Source organism: Homarus americanus, unplaced genomic scaffold (genome assembly GCF_018991925.1).
Source record: "Homarus americanus isolate GMGI-L3 unplaced genomic scaffold, GMGI_Hamer_2.0 scaffold50564, whole genome shotgun sequence".
Lineage (NCBI taxonomy): Eukaryota > Metazoa > Arthropoda > Malacostraca > Decapoda > Nephropidae > Homarus > Homarus americanus.
In genome coordinates this window covers 5566586-5593832 of record NW_024715014.1, presented here as the reverse complement: position 1 = coordinate 5593832, position 27247 = coordinate 5566586, and the positions used below count along the sequence as shown (strand labels likewise).

General features: G+C 37.3%; 1 protein-coding gene across 1 annotated transcript in view; it reads left to right on the top strand.

Moving 5' to 3' along the window:
* The window catches only part of LOC121854327, a 77978-nt gene that overhangs the window by 34968 nt on the left and 15763 nt on the right, over positions 1–27247 (top strand). Inside the window, exons 6-15 of the mRNA XM_042348926.1 lie at positions 9999–10181; positions 10668–10843; positions 11741–11888; positions 15145–15249; positions 16519–16706; positions 17377–17802; positions 17986–18184; positions 20585–20593; positions 25825–26098; positions 27071–27209. Of these exons, the coding sequence (XP_042204860.1) occupies positions 9999–10181; positions 10668–10843; positions 11741–11888; positions 15145–15249; positions 16519–16706; positions 17377–17802; positions 17986–18184; positions 20585–20593; positions 25825–26098; positions 27071–27209 (1847 nt within the window). The remainder of the gene's footprint in view (positions 1–9998; positions 10182–10667; positions 10844–11740; positions 11889–15144; positions 15250–16518; positions 16707–17376; positions 17803–17985; positions 18185–20584; positions 20594–25824; positions 26099–27070; positions 27210–27247) is intronic.

Here is a 27247-nt window from a genome sequence, read left to right as displayed (position 1 = left end):
CTCCGAGATATTGTTCGGTAGTCAATCAATTTTACGAAACATTGAATCAAAATCGAGTGAAACATTTACAAACAGCGGATAAGTTCCCCTTCACCGTACACCCTGTAGCTAGGGGGGGGAACAGAGAGAAAATTACGGATAAATTTTACACAGCTTCACATTTTGTTCCTGAAGTCACACTGCATAACGAAGACTATTATCGTACTGTAATGAATCTTTAGTTATGCGAGTGGCAGTAATTACTAACCATGGCGTAATTTCGTTTACCTGAAGACCTCGTGAGTGTTGTGGCTGCTGACTCATTGATTGTGGGAAACTTATTACCCAACAAATAAGACTGAAAATTTTAGTGCGTGTAAACTGATCAATATTGTCCGTCGCCCCTGCTCTCACGTCCTTCCTGTGTCACGGTGCTGCTCACGGCGTCACACTTGTCTGAGTTTGTATTTCATATTGTTTTTTTATGTTTGTTATTTTTCCTTTTATGCCTTAGTTAACATTACCAGATGGCGTTCGTTTATTATTATTATTATTATTATTATTATTATTATTATTATTATTATTATTATTATTATTATTACTGTTGTTATTATTATTATATCAATATTATTATCATTATCATTGTTGTTGTTTATTTGTTTATTCAATGTTTAGTAATCAAGGCTTGCATGGGTAGACCTCTGAAGTGAACTATACATAGGAGTGATGAGATCTCTGGAGTCTGTTGCAGTGTCGTGGGACTGTTAGCGTGATGCGATAACAACATGAGTAGCGGCGGAAATACCACAGTTAGGAACCACTCTTACAGGAGATTTGGTACATGAGCTTACAGGTGTGGGTCTCCGGGGCTGGCGGGGTGGGGTGGCGAGGGGCTCCGGGGCCGGTTGTGGCAATATTATGTACAGGGCAGGAGTTTTCTCTACATGTGCTATAACTCAACCTGTCAAAGTATCGTGGGAAAGTGACAGAAGAGTTATATCCCACTAGCGATTTCCTGCAGAAGTTTAAGGTACAGTACGGAGCTAAGAGAACTAGGGCTTTTCTCTACTGACGATGTTGACACCCTCTTCCCTCCACCCACCCACACCCTCATCCTTCCACCCACCCCTCCTCCCTCCACCCACCCACACCCTCCACCCACACAAGGAGGGAGGAGTTCACCAAGCCGTCGTCTCCCCTGATGTTCACACACTCAGGTTGAATGACACGAGAGAGAGTGAGGAACGGGACGGGCGCCTGGCAGTACTGGGGGGTACAGTCCTCACCGCTGGGTCCCCTGTAAATTACCGCTGCACCCCCTGTAAACCACCGCTGCGTCCCGTGTAAACCACCGCTGTGTCCCCTGTAAACCACGGCTACACCCCCTGTAAACCACCGCGGCGCCCCCTGTAAACCACGGCTACCCTGACACTTATATCATCAACTAAAGCTAATACATACAACATAGGAATCCCAAAAATGCAGTATCATGTAAATCTAGAATTAATAGTCGAAAACATTAACCAAAAAGACTCCAAGTAGACCTGTAGACCTCAGTTTGTTGGTCACTGTTACTCGGTTAGGGGGAGAGTTATGTTGGTCGCGTGTTGATTTCATTCCTCACGTGTGTGGCTACAGACGTCCATGCATAACTATGTACCCAGCTGAGGTCAAGCGGAGGTATCTCTAGCTAGGAATAGTGATGTCCTCCTCATGTGTTCAAGGCTCTTAATATGTTACACTACCACCAGGGGGAAGGTGGTACATGAGCAGTGCAGGGAGGAAAGGTGAGTCAGGAAGTAGTTGATGATTAGTGTTTATTATGTTATTCTGTTGACTTGTTCCCGGTGTCTCCTACTCTCCTGCCTTGTGTTTGTCACCTCTGGCTACACTTGTCTCATTAAGCTGTTGGTCTCATCACAGCTGTACTAGTGGGTGCTCCTCGACCAGGTCCTCCCATCTCTCACTCACTATAGGTCACTGCTACACCGGGTACAGTACACCATGTATTAGCTGGGGTCACACAGGGCACCTTCAGATAGGAGAAGCTTTTAAGTATAGTGGCACAACGTCCATACCTATTGATGTGTACAGGAAGATACATTACATATAGTCGTATCGCTTCCATAGTTATCAGGGAACAGTCGTCTGCTCGTCTTCTTTGGGTGACTAACGTAGAAAACACTGCAAGAAAGTCGTCGACACACTCCCACGCCCTGGTTAATGATGAGGGCGCGGGGGGCGTGGATCTGCCCTTTGAGGTACAGGGTGTGAGGTGGCGGGCTGAGGGTGTAAGTACTGTGTGTAGGATTAGGGAAGAGTGAGGGGTGTAATATTAGGGAGGTGTGTGTGTGTGAACTGGTAGAGGCCAGAGATGTTCTTACACCCACCAACACTGTCTCACTCACCCCACTCCTACACTGTACTGGCACTACACCCTCACACAACACTATACCCTCATACAACACTATCACTACACTGACACCCGCTAGAGGAAATACTGAAGCTGGTTAGTTATACTGTGTGATTTTTTTTATTAGCAATCGAACTTGAGCAAGCACTAGCGAATGCGCAAAAACAAATGTTCGTTTACTAGTGTTCGTGTACTCTTATCTACATTTTAAACCAAGCATGTAGGTTGAATTCAGGCAGATACATTAACGGCCTGAAAAATTAAGAGACATAAAAATTCAAAGGAAATCGAAAAATAGACATTCTTAGCGAATTTGTTGCGGACCAGACAGACTCTCCTCTTAACAGCTAACCTTACACACTTCGTCGTCTCGTCTCTCTGGTTCTCACTACATCAGGGTTGTTCATCTTTGTGAATCCATGAGCTGAAGCCATTATATATCCGGAAGCGATCCACGGAACCATAACACTGCAGTTGAGGCTTCCGGATCAGGCACACCCATCAGGAACAACGGGGTATAGTGAAGATGAGTAATGCCACGTTTGACGAAATATGTGCCGTGAAATTTGAAGATCCTTACTTGCCGGTGCAGGATTTACATTGCCTCTTGTTCACACTGCACAAAACCTGACGAGCCCCTGTAAACGCACTAGTGAAGGGGCCTGTAGTAGTACCTCTTGACTATCGTATTGGACACCTCAGTTTCTGTGGAATACAAGAGTGAAGAAGTTAATGTCCCAAATGAAGATTTAGTCAAGTAACGGACAGGTAAACGGCTATTCAAGGGCCTGCAATCTAAGCTGCAGAAACCTGTAATCTTCGTCATCACTTCCTCGTTCAGATCCACCAGGAAGCACCACAATCACGGCGAGTCACAGCGGTATCTCCAGAATTCGAGTCACTGACCATAAGAAGAAGAAGAAGCAGAAGAAGAAGAAGAAGAATCAGCAGTAGTAGTAGAGTGTGTGTGAGATATAACTAACGACCCTTGAGTAAGATAGTTAGGACGAACGACCTTGAGTCTCATCTTGTAGCCAACCTCCTACACTTTTGTCATGTTGTTTGTCTCTCCCTTTACTAAATCTGTCCCCTGTCACCCTCCTATACTCCTCCACCCGTCTCTTCTTCCTCTTCCACCTGCATCTGTCCATTCTTCCTCCTCCATGTCCCTTCCTCCTCCCACTCTTCTTCCCCCTCCACCATGGTAATATAACTGTTGTGTGATCGGGATTATCGCCGTGTATGAGGGTGGTGGTCGGGTGTGGGTGTGGGCTGGGTGGTCGGGTGGGCGTGAAGTGTCGCTGGTGGCCATAACGACCTTGTGGACCCTCTACCGCCGCCCCCTTCCGCCGCCCACCACTCTCTCCTCCACCACCACCCTCGTTGGGAGCGTTAGTGGCAGTGTAGTGGTAAGCCTGGTAGTGCCGATGCTTGCTCGACTCTGCTGACACCTGGTGACAGACGAGTGTACTTATAGTGATGCGTTACTCGTGTGGTGACGCTCTGTACTAAAACCAGAAATTATTCTTATCAGAGAAAAACTATTTGTAATTTAACGTAGAAAAGACGAAGGAAAGAGGGGGGAAATGATCTACTTACGTACTCGTTTGTATATGATGTTTACAGTGTTTAGAAAATATAAGTTAGTCATCATATCATCGGTTAACTTTGAGTTGACCGCTTGACAGACAGACAGACAGACAGACCTTTACTGTAGACATTTAGACTAGGGTCGTCGGAAGCAACAAATTGTATCAGATTAACACTAAATATCTTAATGAAATATAGAATTAAACAGAAAATTTTGACGAGGGTTTTAGAAAGTGGCATTAACGTCTTAAAAAGTGTCATAAGCGTCTGAGAAAGTGTCAAAAAGTCTTAGAAAGTGTCAGTGTGATCAAAACAATTATGTTAGTGATTGTGGATGTATACCTAAGAGTTAAGTGAATATATGTATGTGAACAGATAAATATTAATAGCTAGAACTCAGTTGGTTGGTGATAGGCGTAAAACATCGTCAGTTGGTTGGTGATGGGCGTAAAACATCGTCAGTTGGTTGGTGATGGGCGTAAAACATCGTCAGTTGGTTGGTGATGGGCGTAAAACATCGTCAGTTGGTTGTTGATGGGCGTAAAACATCGTCAGTTGGTTGGTGATGGGCATAAAACATCATCAGTTCGTTGGTGATGGGCGTAAACATCGTCAGTTGGTTGGTGATGGGCGTAAAACATCGCGTTGGTTGGTGATGGGCGTAAAACATCGTCAGTTGGTTGGTGATGGGCGTAAAACATCGTCAGTTGGTTGTTGATGGGCGTAAAACATCGTCAGTTGGTTGGTGATGGGCATAAAACATCATCAGTTCGTTGGTGATGGGCGTAAAACATCGTCAGTTGGTTGGTGATGGGCGTAAAACATCGTCAGTTGGTTGGTGACGGGCATAAAACATCGTCAGTTGGTTGATGGCGTAAAACATCGTCAGTTCGTTGGTGATGGGCATAAAACCTCGTCCTGATAGTACTGGTAAGACTGTGGCAAGATCTCAGGTGAGGTCTTTCTAACTGTGTGTGTGTGTGTTCATGATGGTTGTGTGAGTCTTGAGTGTAGGAAAGTTGGTTCATATTGTGGGACTCGCCGTAGGACAGCCTCGCCCCCCCCCCCAGGTATATTCATCACGAGTGACCGGTGATGAACAACTGCTGTCACAAGTAGTTGGGGGATGTAGTGTGTGGTGGGGGGATTGGTTGGCAGTGGTTGTAGGAGGGGCAGAGAGGGTGCGTGGCTCAGTAAGGAGCTGGGAATAAACTGACTCGTTTAAACACACTTGTGCCTTAGTATGTAGATAAATACTCTAGTGAATTCTCCAATGGTGTTTTAATATATAACATAAACATATATAGCTATAAAACACTTGTATCGCTATTCATAAATGTTTGCAAGTTTGTTATTTTACATTAAGCAACGTTATAGAATTTGTTTGAGTTGCTCATTTCAAAGAGTTTGGCGTTCGTGAAAGTTAGTCCTATAGGCCTGTCTGCTCGTTAGGGGCCGTGTCTATACAACACACTGACTACTAAGCCTTTGGCGTATAAAGAGGTCACTTAGGCCGGCCTGCTCTTCATTGCCTTCAATTCCCCAGCTGTAAAGTTACCATAAGTGCCTGTTGACAGTTGGATGGATGCTCTTGCCCTGAACCAGCTACTTTAAGACAGAAGGCGACAGTTTTATTGTGTCCTTTCAGCACTTATTACCTCACTAGCAGTACTGGCTGGTGGTTTTTTTTTTTTTTACACAGAACTTCATTGTCCTGTGTTGGTTGTATCCACTGCTGCTGCACCCTTGTTACCTTCTTAATTATATCTAATAAATCTGACAAATCATAATGATATTTTGCATAATTATAAGTAATGTTTATCTGAAAATTAATTATTTTAATAAAAGGTCGAAAACATTCATCAAGTTAGTATAAGCTGTTAAATGTATTAAGGCCGTGTTATGCCGCGGGCCGGGAACAACGAGAGGCACTTGTGACGCCGCCTGTGAACAGCAGATGACGGAAGCAAATGCTGCCTGACCTTGGCCACCAGTTGAGGGGAATGTCTGCGGTGAACCTTTTTGTGGGAGGGTGTGGACACTGATGATGTGCACCATGATCCCACACCACACCCGCATCCAGCTGTCTGACTCAGTTGGTACAGTCACCTCCATGGGCGTCCAGAAAAAAAAATAAGAATAATGTTAAAAGAGCGTCAGTAGCTGGCATGAATCAAGGAAATAACAGTTGAGAGTTGGTAATGGAAATATTAATTTATAAATGTCATCATAAAATGGAGAAGCCTCGTAAATTGTGCCCAGGAGGATGCTAGTTACAGCCAAGGACTAAAACCAGTTTCTAGTCTGCCCTCCATGGTTACAGCTAGTATGTTTCGGGCTAGTATAATGAACGCTACGCTGATTAAGAGGTCCGTTAGAGCGTAAAGATTGTGACCTCTAAGTTTTGTTTATTTATATTGTCCTCGCTTTAGTGTTAATTTCATTATTTACACATAAATAATAAATATAACTACGTCATTTTGTGATTGCAATTATGATAAATTCAGGATCATTCCTGAGAATTTACTTTATTCAATTTTGAGGAAGGTTGATGGAAGAGGGTAAATAAAGTTCTGACGATGTTTTACCATTTGTAGAAGTGATCGACGTTTCCCAAGCGTAGTTTATGTTGGAAGGTAGAGGTTGTTATAAAGGATGAAGTGTTGTAATAGGATGTTTGTGTGATGTTTTAGCTTTGCGGTGTACCTACTTCCTGAATTTTTTTCTTTTACACTTATCATTACTCTTTCTACCTCTTTCCTTTCTTCCTATACTCACAGTTCCTAAAAGTAAACCCATTTGTATCACCAAGCCTAGCAGAGGTTGTATCGACTGATCAGAGAAAACAGAAACGAAAACTTGCCAGTATATTAATGAACAGCGGGAAGCAACTGAAGACTTGTGTACAGTAGTTAACTAGAGTATTGTTTGGGAGAATAATGAAGTGTTCGAAATCTTGCAAGAGCAAATGACAAACAGTGAGATAAATATTATAACTGCAACAACCCGAGCCTTGGTGTAGTGGGCAAGGCCTCGACGGAACAACATTGAAATTAAAACTGATGAGGCACTGATAAAGTGAAGATGATAGTGAAGGTGACGACCAGAGCAGCATGAAAGTGATAGCAGAGGGAGACAGTGATGATAATGGTTAGTATAAGAAAACAGCACATGTAGCTTATTGATTCAGGGTAAGTAATTTATACGCCATACATCTGTACTCAGTTGAATGCTTTACTTAAGTATTTTGTTAAACAGTGAGTACCTGTATGTATTTTTTTAAATAAATAATTTTATATATAGAAGTTGAGTGGAGGATGAAAATGGAGCGCAAGCGACTTAACCTCAGTAGGGTGAGCGAACTGGGTATTCAGGAATATGTTTTTATGATAACTGGTATGAAACTCAATTTTGTTTCATAGATATACTGTAGTATATCTAAAACTCTCCACACATTATTCCAGGTTAATTTATTCTAACCAAACCTAACCAAATATGAGCAAACCTTCCCTAGATGATATTAGGTAAGACATGGTTTGCTAGTAGCGTAACCACAGTTTAACGAGGTTTAAACTGGTATAACTGAGGCTTTGTCAGAAATTATTCAGTACTGTGACGTCACATAAAATGGGTATAGTTCATGTATTTTCATTTTATTAACTTCACTGCTCCAGTTATGCCTCCCCTAACTTCCATATAAATAATTAGTTAGGGACAGTGTGGCTACAGCACACTGTATAGTAAACCTTCAGCGCATGAGGTGGCATAGCTGACATTGTATTTAACCACTTTCCATTCTAACTGTAAAGTTAGATACCTATTTATAAACAGGTAAACTGGAAATTCCCCAGCATCGACCCATCGAACCAAAGGGCAGATGGCGAGTGTTTTACAGGGGGCGGATCCAGGGGGGGTCCTGACCCCCCTTTACATCAGAAAATTTCGATACTTTTTTATTTAATGCAGTATTATACTTAGCCGTTTTTGTGTAGTAAAAAGTAATTATTATTGACTTCAGACTGTCTCCTAATATCAAGTGCACACGGCTTCAACATGGCTCGCTGTGCTCGCCATGTTGCCCCCCCCCCCCCTACCTTTTGATATTACTGGATCCGTCTCTGCATTATCAACTTGGCCACCACATACCATACGTTTATTAATGCACAGTCGTAAGCTCAGATTTACATGAACACTTACACGAAACAGTTCACCTTACACCTGCACCTTAACACACACAGTGACACTTACGATTTCGCTTATATTTTTCCACAGATGTTATTATTAAAGTAAGTATTTCAAAGGAGGCGAGAACTATATATTTTAATAATAAGTATTTTTTTCTGTCTGCAAGGTGAAACACGTAAAGAAATTATTTATTTACCTTAAACACTCGACAAATCTGCACCTTCTGCAGTCACCGCGTGTCGTCTGTTGACAACCGACCCTTCCGGTGCTGGTGTACTGTACTTGTTGGGGTCCGACTAATTACCCAAATGTAGCCAAATGTAGCCAAATATAGCCGGAATGAAGTCAAATAATGGTCCTAGATGAATAAATCGGACTGCTAATCACTTCTCGACTAGTATTTGGTGTCAGAAAGTCACAAAAAATTGGTAAACTTAATTTAATCTGAGTTAATAGATCAAGTGCATGTACCTAACCTAACCTAACCTAACCTAACCTAACCTAACCTAACCTAACCTAACCTAACCTAACCTCGACTAGTATTTGGTGTCACGAAGTCTAAAAAAATTGGTAAACTTAATTTAATCTGAGTTAATAGATCAAGTGCATGTACCTAACCTAACCTAACACAACACAACTCAGATTAAATTAAGTTTACCAATTTTTTGTGACTATGACACCAAATACTAGTCGAGAAGTGATTAGCAGTCCGATTTATTCATGTAGGACCATTATTTGACTTCATTCCGGCTATATTTTGCTACATTTGGGTACATTTGGGTAATTAGTTGGACCGTACTTATTGTACTCTCACGTCCACAAAAAAACGTAAAATTACACCATAACGCTAAAACAAAGTTTTTTTCATTTTGGTACCAGATATCAAAGTAAGTACTTTCTGTTTAATATGGCGGGAGGAGGTCCCTTCCGGATAGGAAGTTCAGTTAGGTTAAGTAGGTTTCTTTGGTTGGCTGGGTCAGGTCAGGTCAGGTTCGGTTCGGTTCGGTTCGGTTCGGTTCGGTTCTATTAGCTTTTAATAAATGTCGCCTCGTTTAAAATATTTATTATGGTCAATTTGTAGTTTCGACCAACCACGGAATTTGTTGATGAAAAATACGTCAGCACTAACGTATTTTAGGGTTGTGGGATTTCAGACATCGTTGTATCAAGGAAAGCTTAAAACGACAACATTTTTGGACAACCCACCACCTTTATTTTGTTCCCAGCGTGTAATTGGGAAAAATAAGTTTTTGACTGAGAATGGCGGAAATTTTACCCAGTGTGATACCTACATTACTTTAAACATGTAGGCTATTCGTAATGACCCCCAAGTTAATTCGAGTACACATAATAACACCAGGAGCTCATAATGACCCCAGATGATTAATACTGTAGGTACTTATGATCCCAAGGGACTCACAGGTGTTCATAATGGTGTTAGGTGACTCACATGTACTCCTAATGACCACAAGTGCTTATTATGTCAATTGGCAGTGGTATAAAATGCAGTATAGTACAGTATTTCAATTATCTTTTTCAATACATGGGTACAGTATTATCTTCCATATGGACACTCATGCATCCAGCAGGTACTTGTAAGTTTAGTATTTGGACCATGAATTTAACACGTCCACATACTGTACTGTTATGCGTTGTCTTACACACACACACACACACACACACACACACACACCCACCCTCCCCCACACACGTCCATAGCCACACACACACACACACACACACTGGAATGTACAGGAGTTCAGAGTATATAACAAAGAACTTTTTCCTGTATTTTTGTAAGTTTTATGAATTGACTGTCTTTAATTTTCAGGCAATGGCACTGATCAGCGAGGAAGACGGAGTGGCAGCAGCGGGGATGTGGGTGTGGTGGATAGCAATGTTCTCCGGAAAGTGGCCAGCCTTACCCTTGACCGGGCCACCATCGACAAGAAGGTCACCAAGCCAAAGTTTGTTCCAGAGAAACTAGACTTTAAGATTTACGAGAAGTTTGAAGGTAGGTACTACGTGTACCCTGATACTGTGTTGTTTGGTATAAAGTACATTTTATTTCATTGATGGTGCATTTACTATAAATATCAATAGGAAAAAGGTTGATTCATAGATATGGCTAAGCATGTACTGTACAGTATTAATAGATATTATATATTGAAAGTGAAAAGAGCTTGAAAGATGTATAATACAGTACTACAGTAAGCACTGTATATGTACACTATACAGTGTAGGTAACAGGTATTTTCAATGTCTTTAACAAATATTTATAAAAAAATCAAGCTCAAATCAATATTTAGCTATCCTTCATACAGTGTTTATAATCTTCAAATCTTTCATAAACTAGCTTTTCGTTTGGCAGATACAGTACTTTACTGTATTAGTGTATAGTAGTAAATACAGTTACAGTAGTTGTTTAGTAAAAGCTATGTCCAAGATGTAATTATAAATCTGTACCTGGTATTCTATTTTATTCTTTTAATGTCAACAGGTCAAATGTTGATCAATTGGTTTGTAAGTGCTTTTAGTGAAGGTCACTACTTGCGTCATGTTGTCACACCACAAGATCTCAAGATTCTCGCCACACAATTTTGTACTCATCTTTTGGCTGCTGGAGTCATAAACCAGATAGAAGATGTCAGTGCTCCCCTTGAACTTCTTTTTAGGGTAAGAATATTTATTTTATTTTATTTTATTTTTTTTAATGTTTAAGCTATTGTTTAAATGAATAATGCATTAAAAGCACAATGCATTTGATAGGCATTTCTGTAGTTCAGTGTATTAGTGATTTTTGTGGACCATTTAGAAAGGCTTGCTCTACAGAAGCCCACAGTCTCCTCGTTTACTCCTGGTCTTACAGTTCGTGGCTTGTCATTTATGGAACTAGTCTATTTAAACTTCTTCATCCATCTTACAGTTGAATTTCTGTGTGGTGCTTCCTTCTTGGAATGAGTCGTAAATTTTCTTCTAACTGGTGTTACAGACTTTAACTCAGCTAACCAGAGGACACAATTCACCTTCTCTTCTATTGAAGCCATTCAGTATAGTGTTGGGCAGATTATCAGGAAAAAAATAAAAAAATAGAATAAATAAATTTCTTTGATTATAAAAAAAAGGAATACATTACCCCTCCAATGCATTTTACAGATTGATTTTATCTCCTATAGAACCTAAATTATTAATATTTTAAACTGCACCAGGACTTTACGGAACACCTTGTTATAGCAAATATTAATTGTGTTATAACCTTTACAAACCTTTAATCTGAATCAGGCAGATACTTTTTCTGAATGTTAATTTTCAATGAAGTTACACAAGCATAATTCCACCAACATAATTCCAAGCTGCTAATGAGCCAATCGGTGGCAAAGAGGATAAACCTTAATGTATCAGAAACTCCATCGAACTTTATATTATTACAGTGTCAGATTAAGTGACACAAGAGTAGTGATAACCATACATATGTATAATGCTACAAATTATTTTCAGAAATATGTTATCAATTTATACTCTACCTGTAATTATGAGAAAGACTGGGGTTATTGATACAATTTGCTTTTGCAGCCTGACCTTATGTACTTCTGGTCCCATACCGAAGCCTGCCCTGCACAGATCTTGACCCCGGGTAAAATATCTCCCTCTGCTTGGCCACCACCAAACTTTGCCGAACTTATTTCATCAGGTCGCCCAGGAGCCAAGTACACAGAAGCTGGTATGTTTTCATGTTTAAAAAAAGACAATTATGACACTCCGATAAAACATAGGGTTTTACCGTAATGCATTGTATGACTTTACAAGGTTCTAAGATTCATTTTACAGTATTAGCATTATGTGAAGGGATAGATGGATGGGATTAGCTGTAGCAGTGTTCTTCTGAAGCCAAATGGTTTTTCTCGGTTAATCAAATCGTAATGTTTTGAATGTTTCATTTCAGTTGTTGATAAGTTAGGATAAATCTTGGATATGATGGTTTTCAACTTATATTGCTGGTTTCTGATATTGTGTTTGGAAGTGGTCATGATAGGCTGTTTATTTTTGTGAATTTAATTTAAATTATAAGAAGATATTCTCAGATATGCAAGGTTGCTAATATGTAGGTAATTACAGGGTTTACAAAAAATTTGCGTACAGTACTGCACAGTACTGTACTGTATTTTAGTTAAATTATGATTTTTCATTGAAAAATTTCAATTATTTTTCTTCCATTCATTATCTGCTTGCTTCTTGCATGAATTTGTTTTAAGTTGCTATTTAACGTAGTTTGATGGTTGTAATACAGGAACTTTTGGATCTCAAAAGGGTCTTATTATGTTCTCGGGTCAATTATGCAGTCGCCTTCACCTGTTAGATGTTTGGTCTTTTGCCACTTTTACCAAATACAATGCAGTACTATATTGAGATAGTTAGTGCAGCCTGAGGTGGAATTCAGATTAAAGTCACACCACATGATGTTCATTTGTAAAAACCATCAAACAGTTTTTGTTGTTGTCATTATCTTTTTAATATTCATGGAAAGATGAAACATAAACTGGAAAAATGTTTAAGATGAGGAAAGTTTTATCATATAATTCATGCAGGTATTATCTATTGGTAATGATGTATTGCCTTTAACATATATCCCAGAATGTTATATAGTAACTGATCAACTTTTGACCAACTAGTATGATGACAAATGGTGAAGAGGATAAAGTGAAACCGGGAGATAACATTTGCGTTGAAAATACATTTTGACATGTTATAAGATGTCAAAATTTAAGCTCTGTGTTGAGGTATTGTACTTAGACCGTCACATAACATGGCTTTAATCATTCTCTCTTGGCAGAATTATTGTAAAACTATGACAGAATTTTGTCTTGTCTTAAAGTTACAGTGTATATTTAACATATACAGTATGCTGACATCAATGACTGCCAGGTGGAGTTGACTGCATAACCTGCTTTATTATCCTGTTTCTTAATCAATGATACATGGTGTTAATACAGTACTGTACTACTTTCTTGTATTTTACTTAATATTATTTTTGCTTCTTAAAATGCTTGAGTCTTTCCTATTATTTCTGGTTACTTCAACTAATCATTATACAGTTTTAAATTCTGTTTTTAAAATTACATTGGTGTATAGTCACATGTATATACACTACTGTATTCATATTGACTTGATAATTACACATTACCATATACTGTACTGTACAGTACACATATACTGTACAGACATTGGTTATATTCACATGATCACATTCACATTATCTTATGCAAATACATTTACAGTACTGTACTATACTTTCACTTAATACTTTTGGGGGAGTTTCTTATACAGGATGAATCTTTACATTAACACTTGTATACAAATGTGTTTATTTACTTGCATATGCAGACATTGTGTACACATACATTCAAATACTGTACAGTATAGTAAACCTTCCCAATACTGGACTAATTTATATGACCCTTGTCCCTTATTGGAAGGATTCCCTTAGTTGGAGGGTTCTTTCCTCTTCCTCCCCCCCTCCTCCATGGATACATAGGATAATACAGTAGATATAAATTTCATATATTATTCCATACTATCAAAATGCACTTCTTACATGGTAATGAATATTGTTCAATTTGGGTAGCTGCTAATGAGCCGATCAGTAGCGAAAAGGATAAAACTGCTTGTGCTTTTGTTCTTATATAAAATGTTAGATACTGTACCTGCTTACACATTTATTTTAATATTCTAATATAATTTATATACTGTATAGTCCCCAAAAATGTATCGTTAAATTTTCTGTCGGTACAACTTGAAACGCTAGATGAAATGCTTTGATGTGATCCCCAGTGCATCATCTTAAGTTGGTATACCTATTCAGTCGAATGTACATACCTGGAGCTTGCAGATGCCTGCCCCACAAGGGGTCACAGCTCAAGGTTGAAGAAGCCACGGGTCTAGAAAACAGTGAGGGTGAGCTTTTTTGGAGAGAGAATTGTGAACTCGTGGAACAATCTTCCTGCGAGCGTTGTGACGGCACCGAGTGTGAGCTCTTTCAAGACCTGACTTGACCAACACTGGAGCAGGTTCTGATATATTCAGGAGCCACTTCATGCCCAGTACTTGGGTGAGTAACAGTGACGTGACCAACTGCCCAAGCAGGTAATGAGCTGATCAGTGGCGAAGAGGATAAACGTAAAAGTAAAAAAGTAAAAAGTGATACAGCTGAAAATAGATCCACCACTCACAATCCCCATTACTTATGTCCTTACTTCACCAAGTACTGCCAGGTAAAATTGCGAGTACGTACGAGAACCAGGGTGAGGTCGATGGAACTTTGGCTGACTCTACATTATGATGGTCGGGAATGATGTGTGAAATTTTTATTGCTTTATTTATTTATTTATTTATTTATTATCTTTTTCACAGATTGGTTTAGTATTGGGGGGTTTACAATACCGTATATACTGTACCTGTGGTTATATTTAGGGTACTGATACACTTTAACATGGAAGTGTTCACTTACTTCACTACTATTACACACACACACACACATATATATATATTTATATATATATATACATACATACATATATATATATATATATATATATATATATATATATATATATATATATATATATATATATATATATATATATATATATATATATATATATATATATAAATAAATGTGTAAAGTAAATGAACACTTCCATGTTAAGGTGTATCAGTAAATATAGACATAGACATTGAACATACATGGACACATAGATGTACACATACACATACAGTATTCAGAAAATTAGGCATACAGTATATTCACATATTATTCTTTCATAGTATTCTGACATACTCATTCTGCATAGCCTGTAAAGCATTATGCAGGTAGTTAAAGTATTTAGAGCTGCAATTTTGGTAGGTAGTGAAATCATAAATATTCAGTCTTTATAACTAACCATACTGTTCTGTATAACTAACCCACTGTTTGAAAACAGACCAAACCCCAGGGAAGGGCACTACAGATGATACCCCCCCTTGTGATCCTAACGGGGTACTTGTCGAGCCTCAAGTGCAGAAAGTAAAGAACGGGGAGGGAGAAGGTAACATGCATGTTGTGCATGGTTGTCCTCCAGTCCTGTGCATTGTTTGAAAAATGTTTCTCCTTGTGTGATCACCAACTCTGCCTCATACTCCCAATAGGTTTTGAAAACCCTTGTATCAATCTGTGGTAGCATGTGGGATGTGTGTTTTGGCCAAAGTTAGAAAGTGGTAAAGTATTTGCAGAAATTATGTATCTTTAGATGCATAATACTTCTAAATTATTTTGTATCCTTTTGTAACTTTGGTCTCAGTTCATTTGATATTCATAGGCAACTTTGAGTTTTGCATTGAAGAAAATAGAAATAATACTGAGAGCCTATAACCTTGATTGCCCTGGACCAAAGAGCGCCATTAATTTTTACTGGTACTGATATTATTTTTGCTTTGTTGAGGATTCAGAGTTGATGTAGAATTGCCTAGCATCTTGTGTATTTTCTTTTCATTGCTTTTTTTTGTGTATCCAGTATTGTATTTGTTACCTCTTCTCTGATTATGTGGACAGTGAAGTCCACCACCTCTTTTGCACCATACTGCAAGTTGCAGCAAATGTTAATTTTTATAAAAAACTCTGTGACACCCCCATTGTATAAGTACAGTATATCAATTGATTTAAATAGTGAAGTCACTAAATGAAATGCATGTGTTTGAAAAATACTTGTATATACTGTACTATATAATCTGTACTATAAGTAAAAAGTGCATGATTTAAAATTTATTTTTTTAAATTTTATGATGAATCTGAGTTTTCATGTGCAGTACTTACAGATGTTTGTATTATTCTACAATAAATTTCCAAGATACATTTTAAGATACCATAAGACATCCATTGTAAAAATAGAAAGTTTATAAACTGAGTATGAGAAATGCAGAAAGCATGAGAAATTAGAAGCAGTTGTTGAATGAGATTCAGTTCAGAATATTACAATATTTGTACTAATGCTTCCAACTTTTTTTGCTGAACAAAATTTCTAAATGAAATTAAGGTAAAATGATCTCAGTAAGAAAGTGTTGCAAGTTTTTAAAATTGGATTTGGTGAAGTTGTATCATAATGGTTGTTTTCTACAGGGTGCTGTGATAAAAATGGTACCAGGTCATTTAATGCCTACTTCATAGACCCAGAAATTTGCTACCCAAACACTAGGAAAAGTATTAACTGCTATTTAAAGTTAACTTATTTTGTTTCATATAATAATTAGTCCTGACACCTCCACTTTATTAATCCTTTTAGTATCCTTTCAACTTTACAGATATTTCATTCAATTTTCAGAGTTCCAGCAGGTTGTAATGGGCCTCAAGCGGGAACACAAAGATTCCCTTGACCGAGTAGAGCGAGTTCAGGAGGTGTCTTTGTTCAACCTTAGAGGGGAGCAGGCAGAAAAATTGTGCCAATATGAGCAGAGAATTAGGGATCTTGAACTGGAATTAGAAAAACTCAAAACATTCTCAGCAATACAGGTGGATATATATTTTATTTATTTTATTTTATTATTTTATTTTATTTTATTTTATTTGGGGTTTTAGTAGATAGACTAACTTTGTAATTATATGGAAATGATATAGTTTTCACAATAACTTTTTTCTCTTGGATTGAGTGTTGGGTATCTACAGTAGATATGTGATGTCCAGGATTCAGTGACTTGGTGCACTATTTTAACTTTTTTATAGGACACAGAGTATCTCTCTTACATACCAGTACAGTTTATTTTCGGATCTAGACATAAAGTTCAAAATAAAACTTTCAAAGGAAGAGGCATCGTGTGAGTATGTATACTGTGCTGGTATACTGTACAGTAATACCCTGGTTAATACTGCCCCATAGAGCACTGTTTCGTTGTAGCTTTATGTTCAAGATGCTTAAAAAAGAAAATTTTATAGGCAAATCTCAACCAGTACCACAGACCTTTTCATAATTATATTTATATCATTAGTTCTCTTTTTTCAACCTCAGACTATTGCCTATATTGTACAGTTTTAACATATGAATATTATTCACACCAGTTTCTGAACTTTGTGCCTTTGTTAATTCAGTTGTATTTAAGTGTCCATCTAAAGGCTTCATTGTGTACATACTGTATACATACAGTACTCAAATTTGTTTAAAAATTAAAAGTTTTTCTTTTTTTAGGAACTTACTGCCAAGACGAAAGCTGACTTCGACTCACCAACCTCTCCAAACAAAACAGCACTACCTGCTAGTGGCCCTCAATCACTGCCCCCTCCTCCCCCTCCCCCACCCCCTTCTACAGAACAAGGTGTGGCTGATGCTTCACCCTCACTAGCCCAACGCATGGTAGCAAGCCCATCTTCCTCCTCTCTATCACAGCAACCTTCAGGAATGCTAGGGATGGGAGCACCTCCACCACCACCTCCACCACCATATGTACTATTTGCACCACCACCACCTCCTCCTCCTCCTCCTCCTTTTCCTAGCATGTACCCCCCTATGCCTCCACCTATGCCTCCCCCAATATTTGGAATGGGTGGTCCACCACCACCACCACCTCCTCCTCCTCCTCCTCCTCCTTTAGGTATGGGTGGACCACCACCTCCTCCTCCTCCTCCTCCTCCAGGGATGGGAGGACCACCACCACCACCTCCTCCTCCTCCTCCACCAGGAATGGGTGGACCACCACCACCTCCACCACCACCAGGAATGGGTGGACCACCTCCCCCACCACCACCACCAGGAATGGGTGGACCACCTCCCCCACCACCACCACCAGGAATGGGTGGACCACCACCACCTCCACCACCACCAGGAATGGGTGGACCACCTCCCCCTCCTCCAATACCTGGTATGGGTCCTCCTCCACCTCCTATGCCTCCAGGCATGAGAGGACCACCTCCTCCACCAGGAGCACCGCCACCTCCAGGTGGACCCACACCCTTCCCAGCCCCTCCACCTGGTGGTTGGAATGCTGCCCGGCCAGCTGGTAAGTTGTTTCCTTGGATGTAAGGCAGGCATGATGAGTGTTCATATTGTCAAAAAAACAAAATAATAAATAACTTTTGGTAAAATTTTCTGCACAGAAAGCTTGTAGGTACTACTGTACAGTACTGGTTTAATGTATTAACATACTAAAGCCACAGAGCAAGATTGTTGAACATGATGAATGATTTAAAAATTTTATTATGCCTTTAAGTTTTGTTTGTATTAATTTTTAGAATTATATTTATTTTAATATTGTTTGAATGACTATTTTTTTAAATTTTTGAAATGCCATTGGTAATTTCTTCAGATTATTTTGTTTGACTAACTAATTTATGCTTTTACTTTATCAGAACCCGACTCATCGTGAATATATTAATTTGCACTTCAGACCTTTTCTGTCTTTGTCCCTTCTATTTTTTTAATTATCTTTTCTTCCATTTCTGTCCTAATCCATATATGCATTTGTATATATGTATGATAATGCTACACCATTAGATATACTATAACAACTTAATTTAATGACAGCATGAAAGTTGCATGTTAAGATGAGGTGTACATAAAAAGAAGTGCATGTGTCCGCAAGATGACTTTAAGATATGGGCGAGCATAGTTATACATATAGCTCTAAGGTGTCATAGTTCTTACAATAGGTGCATGGACCTAGATAAGTGTATGCTTTCAATATATAAAGTGTGCTACGTTTTCTTTAGATTTTATTCTTACCTAAGGGATTAAGCCATGAATACTCAGACCTCCAAAGGGTAAGTTTCTGGTCGTTCAGCTCTCGTATGCAGTGTAATATATGCGTGAGTGCTACTTTACTAATATTTTTATTAATTTAGATTATGCGTAATTTTAATTTAACCAATAGAAGTATAGATATATTTTTAGTCACGTAGAAATGCTACTTCAAAATCACAGGTTTCTAGCAATTTTGTTTTAAGTGATTACTGTGACTTAGTTGTTCTGTGTATAGTAAATATAATATCTCCAAAGAAAGTCTTACTAAACTGCCATATACTTTTGATCAGTTAATTCAATCAGATTAAATTCAGACAGAGTATTCTGCATTTTGTATGCAGCTTGTGATGAAATTGGTTCTTTGGTCTGTTAATCATATACTGTATGTATGTCTTTCAATATCTAGAATGATGTTTCGTGTGCATTGCTGTCCTTAGTGGCACTGCAGTAATAATATCGTCTTAAGATAAAGTTGTACCTTTCCATCTTGTACTAAGAACCACTTAAATCTCCCTCAGACATTTTGCCACCCAATTCAAGACACATTTTGTAGGATAAAAACTAATAAAAGTTCTCCTGAGAGATGCACAATATATGAATTTTCTTCTCAAGTCATGTATACATTGTCTGTCATGGGAATTGAACCCAGATAATTTATTGGTTGTAATTACAATCATAAAACAAATGTAATTGTTTGACCTAGGAATCACTGAATTCATTATTACCCAGCATCTGAAATCAAAAAGCTAATGTACATTTAAAATTATAATCTCCCTTTCTATTTAACCCTATTGATTTATTAAAACAGTGTTCATTACATGTCTGAAACTTACTATAAAGTAGAATTTATGTAAATAAGTTTATTAAATCTAGTGATTGATTTCACATTGCTAATCTCATCACAAAGACCAGTTGATAGTACTATGTTTTGTTAGTCATACCCGTACTGTGCTAGGTAGCATATTCCTGATGTCACTAGTTGATCTGAAACATTGTTTTTCTATTTACTTTAGTTCAAAAGGGATTTTCAAAGGTAGATTTTTCACAGATATAAATTTCTTTGTTTAGTACTTATAACCAGTGATGCTCATGTTAGATGTCTTGATACTTGATAATTCATTAACAGTGAAGATTACCATTGATCAAGGAGTGAAGTGTTCACTTCATTAAAAGTTTACTTTCTTTACTTCCTTTCACTATGAAATCTTGGATTTATTGAGATTACAGATCATGGGTTATGATTGATGGAAAAGCTGCAATATTAGTAATTAATGATAAGAATTTTATTAAAAGAGTAAAAGTAAGAATACTGAAGCGTAAGTTTTAAGACCGTCTGCATATGAGACATCTTGGTTATTTTTTAGTTTCTGGTTAAGATTTCTTGGTTGTGCTTCAATACACTAGAAGTAATATTCTATAACATAAGGCACTTTATGACATATTGCAAACTAACCTTCAAAAGATCTGATACTGTGACCTCTTTGGAATATGCTATGGATCTTTTTTTAGTGTCCCAAGACATAGTGCACTCACCTAGTACTCTCTTGTCTGCTTGCTCCTGCCTGTGTGTGCTTGTGTGTCCTTGGCCACACCTGTACGTGCTCCTTATGGTGGTGGCACTGCTCCCGGAACCTCTACTCCTTGGTGCTGACCTCTCAAGTTGTGCCAGGTCAGTACATCACACATGACATCATTTGTATTTGTATCCAGATGACCTTTCTACAATTGAAACTCAATTTCTTTGAACTTGATAGCCTAGTATCTTCGACATTTTTATTGAGACCAGATAACAGGAAATATGTTCAAAACTATAAGAATTGATGCACAGTACATTGTTCAAAGAATTGGGTTACAAAACAAAAGCAGGAGAAACAAATACTGAACAGAACAGAGATTCTCTTCTTCACAATCTCTCCCTCTAGGACTGGGCTACCTCCCAAGCAAGGAGTTGAATATTAATGTGAATGTCAAGTGAAATTAGTTTTAAATTGTTAATTTGAGTCCCCAGTATAGCAAACTCCTTTGCTGTGAGGACTGTCCCCTCCATACTATGGAGGGAATACAGATTCTTGATTAACAGTTTCTCATTGATTATATTGGGACCCTCGTGGGTAAACTGTGGGAACTTTATTGCTAGTGATCCTTGCTGTGCTGTCAGATATTTTCAGCATTAAAGATCAAAAAAAAAATTTGTAATTGCCATTTCTTCACATTGTTCACTTCAAGGTGGTATTAGTTTCTTTATTGCTCTTAATATTTTCCATTATTTTATGTCTTATTACTTTCTTTCTCACACACACAAGCATTTTACCACACTAGTCCATCTATAATCCATATTTAAAGTAAGTACTGTAATATTAATGTACTGTACAGTTGCCTACATAGGTTATATTCCTCATCTCACCAGTGACTATGATGCAGTGATAGTCAAGGTACCCAGCTGGGGTGGGATGATTGGGGGTGGGGGGGATACAGAGTCCAGTAACATAATTATAATACTGTACTAACATATAATATCTAATGGGCAATTAAATGTAAAGTCCTCCCACCAGCCCCTGGTTGGGATACGTTGACTCTGTGACATTGCCACATGTACTATGTTGCCTGTGTGGGAAGGAACACAATATATGCTGGCAACTGTAAACACAGAAAGCTGTAAATATGTAAAGTATTATTTTCATGTTGAAAAGTTTAGCATGAAATTTTGAGTCCCACTCTATCAACCTGGCTCATGGTTAGGACAGTGGAATGTATATACGGTAGTTTGTGTGGTTAGAAGCAGAAACATTTGAATAATTTGTTGAAGAGTCTGCTAGTCAGTCTGTATATGATGTGTTTTCTTCTCACTGTACCTGAGTGAATTAATTTATAACTTGTTTCTGTACTAGATAGTTATAGGTGAGGATGTTATAGTTTTAACATACTGTGTAAGGAATAAAACAAGGCCATTACTCTTGATTTAGACTTAAAAAGGGAAAAAAAGATCTTATTACAGAGCTCACATTTAAAACAGAACTCATTATTTTAAGAAGTATCTTGATGAACCATGGTAGCTTTTCAGTGAAATTGCAGTAAAATTTTACAATGTACAGTAGGTTGGAATGCATGCCTCTTGATTTATTCAGTTCAGATGGCTAATTTTGATTTCTTCAGATTGGCCAACAGGTGCCCAAACATTTAATTGGGAAGGACAGTAGTGTCAAGATATGTCCATTTTGTTACATCATAGTGTGTAAACAACACTTGTCTTACTCCATGCCACCACTAAAAGATGTTATATTTAGATGGGCCATTATTGCACAAACAGTTTTAGTGTACAAAGGTTTTATGGAGTTGATGTAAAAAATGAAGACCAAAATTGCTTATGCGAACGTTACTACATTTTCCTATTTTGAAAATTAATATTCACAAAATGGATTGAAAGTGGAATTATTTTCTTTCTGGCATGATACAGTGGAATATTAGATCAGTTATATAAAGAAATAGAGTAATCAATCATCTTCACAGATATTTTGTTTCAATCAACATTTGGCCAAGTTTTCTTTGTGTCATTTATTTTTTCATTCTAAGTGGGATTTAGGAATTCGATTTGATGTATGATCTAGTTTCATAATTGAAGTGTTCATATGTAGAGATCAGTTTTACAAATGTGGTGTACAATACATTATACAGTATATCCTGTAAATAGAATTAAAGGGGTTTAATAAGATCAACTGGAGAGGCTTGTCAGCCATAGATCCAACAGACAGCTTTTTGTTATCTATGATAAACTGTTACATATTTTTACTGGTAATTTTAGTATATTATTGACTTGGAATAGATGGACTTGGTTCTTTAATTGCTTTTTCCCATAGTGCTTCTCTTATATTTATTCTCAGTTTAAATATAGTTTGTATATTTATAATATAGATTGCCTTCCAAATCTGCTTCTTTAACCAAAAGTAATGTTGAATCGCTATTATTCATATGTTTACTTTATATTGAATTACAGAGCTCAATAGATATTCATATTTCTCTATACTGTACAGTATATGATATTTTACATATGACCTACCGGTACTCATTTACTTTTTTTCATATTTTATTTTAGAATTAGGATATACCAGTACAGTACTCTTCATTTTGTATCAGTATCTTTGACTTAACTTACACAGAGAGTAAAGTTGCTCCCTCTCCATGTTTTACTAACAGGCTGAATAGATTTATTACATTGCAGAAAACAGAAAAGAATATTGCTGAACAACATTTCAGGTTTGACTCATTCCAAGCAGGAGGATGTACAGTATAGCACAGAATCCCCAGTTTGTCCACATAAGAAATGTTGACCCGATAACTGTGGTAGAGTGATTCACCGATCAACTCCCAGTGCGAAAAAACAAACAAACCTCAATCGAATTTTCCCCGAACATCATTTTAACTCGTGTGGATTTAAAGATAGTACAGTACTGTACCTGTATGCAGAAGTATGTTGAAACCAAATATGAGTCCATTAATTACCTTAGTTTGGCCGTGGTGAACTTGTGAAGTCAGTGGGTTTTGGGTTGGTGGGGCGAGGACACACATCTGGACTCCAACGTGACCGATATGACTGCTTCATCAGCAGTGTGGGTGGGAGGATTACCCAGTGGGACAACTGGTGAGTTAAACATTCCATACTTGACCCCGCAAGATATGAAATTTTGGCACGCTGCATCAAAACGTTTTGAATTCCAGAAAGTACGGCGCACTCCTCCGCTATCATTCAAGAATGTATTTTGCAGTTATTGGGTTAAACGAGGGATTCCTATTACAGATAGTTTGTCTTTCAGTAAACCAAAGTAGACACCCTAAAGGGTGCTTGACAATTGGTGATTGAATTATGAAAAAACCTCAACTTATCAATACATAAAGGGGAATCAAAACATTGAAATTATTATGAGCCAATTTGTGTTATGGAACTCCTGTATGAATAACATGCATCTCACAAGGGAGTTTATAGGTAGAGATTCATTTAAATTATTTAATTCTAAGTATTGTAGTTTTTAGGTCAAAGTCAATTTTAAATGGTCAGTAAAAACATGCAATGAAGCCTTTTCCACCACAACTAAAACAGAAGAAGTGTTAGCACTGAAGTATTATACATCTTGGTAAATATTCTCTTCTGCTTGGAATGACTTTTATCATCACAAAAGTAAGTTATAGAATGTCATTGATTTTTACAGTGTAACCTTGCAATTATGATTACAAGTTTTAAGTCTAATAAACTGCTTTTCAAACAATATTTAAATCATTAAAACAACTACACTGCTAACTGTTTTAGATGCTTAGGTCTTGTGCAACATGATAGATTATTGGTGCAGCTTCCTCATTGTACAACTGTATTGCATTTGACTACCTTTCAACTTTAGTTTACTGTGGTGCACAACAGTGATGGTAAAAAAAGTGCCTTTGTTTGAATCATAGTGTAAGAATATGTACAATTGGAATCAGTTCATTCTCTGAAAATATGAAAATGAAAATCTTATTTTTCTTCCTGTGCTAGATAAGAATTATGGCACCATTAAGTAATTACATGCTGTTATTTATATTTATTGGTATACTATGGTAACTTGCTTATTGAATTCCTTAGCCTCTTAATCTATTGTCAGCTTATTTCCAGTAGTCAGTTGCACAGTTGGGAAGCTCTCAGTGACATATTGTCAGCAGATACTGGACATGCTGACTCAAAATATACCTGAGTTTCTGTTTCATGCTTCCAAATTTGCTGATACACTATACTCGCATTGATTCAGATCGTTATAATTCTGAGTTTGGTTTAATTCACATGTTTTAAAAAAAATTAATGTAACTACTGTATTTGAATTCGGAATGAATCTGCAATAACCGAGTACAGTATCAAGAGATCTGAAAAGTGTATCCAGGGAATTTTTTGAATAATTCTGCATATAAGAATAATTTTTAAATAAGTTAAGATCAAGTTTGTACTAAAGAATAAATGTATGAAAAAAAGATGTACGTATTGTACAGAGAAAATGTGAAGATTGTAGTACTACAGTACCTTGATTTAATTTTAAGAATTTGCATTAATAATTAAAGCAGAAATTGCCTGATACTATTAGGCTGAGGAAAAAGGAGCTTAGTACAGTGAGGTATGCTATAACAAATCTAATTAGTTCTAGAACCTTGTTCGTTATAGCATTTGTTCGTTATAGGATTAATCCGTTCCAGGCCTCCAAATACAACCACTTAACACTGAAAAATATAATATAAAATTGTAAAAATTGTAAAAAAAGGCATAAATATGCATCTAAACCCCCGAAATAATGAATATCATTAATACTTGTAATAAAAAAAACAATAAATTAGTAAAAAAAGAAAAAAAATTCGTTTTAGGAGTTTCGTTCGTTATAGCATTCTCAATTTTATAGGTAAAACCATTCGTTATAGGAATATTCGTAGTAGAATCCATTTGTTATAGCATACCCCTCTGTACACAGATACTAATGATAATTTATAAGTATACGTACAGTATGTTCTTAAAAGTGAAATTATAAGTAAAAAGTAGAGTTTAGAAGTGACCCAATGATAATTTATAAATACAGTACATGTTCTTAAAAGTAGAGTTAGAAATGGCTTCATGATTTTTATAAGATTTTTACACGTGACTATTAAGCAGTAAGCAGTGATCCATAAAGGGAATGAAAATTTTAACTTCTGTATTACGAGGTTTCACTGTAATCTTCATTTTCCGTTGTATACTGGGTGTAAATTGTGATACTACATATCGCCTAATATTTTTGCAGGTACCATATATGTTGACTCCTCTAACAGGGTAAAAGTTCCACCCCTCAAAAAAAATATATATATAGTATACAGTACGTGTATATATATTATGAGAATTGATATATTGTCTCATTACAGTCTTGCGTAAAAAGCCTGTTAATCCCAAAATGGCTATGAGACCTTTGTATTGGACAAGGATACAGTTAACTACACCAAAACCTGTAAAACCTGAACCTGAACCTGAACCGGAGCCTGAACCTGAACCGGAGCCTGAAGCTGAAGTCAAAGATGAAGATGCCACTGATGACAAAGAGAATATGGAGGAAGGTGAGAGTGATGGTAAAGAAGAGAAAGATAAAGACAAGACTGAAGAACAACAAAAAGAGTCAACTGGATCACTGAAGAAGAGAAAGTAAGGGTTTGTCTTTTACTGAAGTACAGTACTGAGGACAAAATGACCTCTTTATATTTGGCTTTACTTACTTCATGTCAAATTAATGTTTTATTCCATCATGAGATAATTATTGTGAATGATATATTTTAGATTTTAATGTTTTTCTTTCATTTAACATAAACAATGTACTACAGTACTGTACTGAAAAATATATTCATGTTCTTAAGTGTAACGTTCAATGGTATAAGGTTGTATTGCCCACCAAACACTTAGTAAATATACATATCAAGGTATTACTATACAGGGCACCAAATTCAAATTAACTGCCCAGGCCCTTTAATTTCTGTAACTCCAGCATTTCCCGTAAAATGGTATTAAAAATTCAGGAATTTACTTTATGAGTAATCTTGAGATGTAGACATTTGGGTAAATAGACTCTGGTTTGTTTCTTGATTTAGCTTTGTCTGGATGTAGGTAATAAATAAAGGCTTGATGTCCTTGGATATTTGCTAGAAGTGAGGCTGGTTTTACAAACCTCCTCTATGTTAAAAGTCTGACAGGTGAAAACATAGTGGTGCTCTGGATATGCTGCTTCACAAGTCATCACTTCTTGGCACTTTTCAAAATTTTTTTTTTAATGGTTAGAGTTGCTATAGGAAAGGTGGCTAATGTTCAGATTTGCCCCAACCATCTTATTTCTGGGTTCTTGGGTTCCAAACCTGTAGGATTTTGCGGGCATATACCTATATATTTACTTAGCCTCTTTGCCACTTATCAGCTTACTGGCTGGTTGGGAAGTCAGTCTATTTGCTATTACATATTCTTAGAAAAGTACTGATAATGTATGGACTCTTGAATGTACCTGAAGATGTGCTCCAGGTTACTCTATAAAATATGCTTTCAGGATCAAGCCATCGTCAATGAAGATGTGAAATTATACTTATTGGTCATCAGTATCTGCAGAAATAATTTTTAAATCTTTCATTGCAGAAGAATATCTGATGTTCCACTTTGGGATGAAATTGAAGAGGAAGAATTTGATGAATCAGAGTTTGTAGATTTATTTGCAAGACAAGTTCCTCAGCCAAAGAAAAAGGAAAAGAAGGCAGATAAGCCAGTTAAAGTCAAGGTAAATTTACCTTTAAACTTGGATTTCCATTTGTCTTT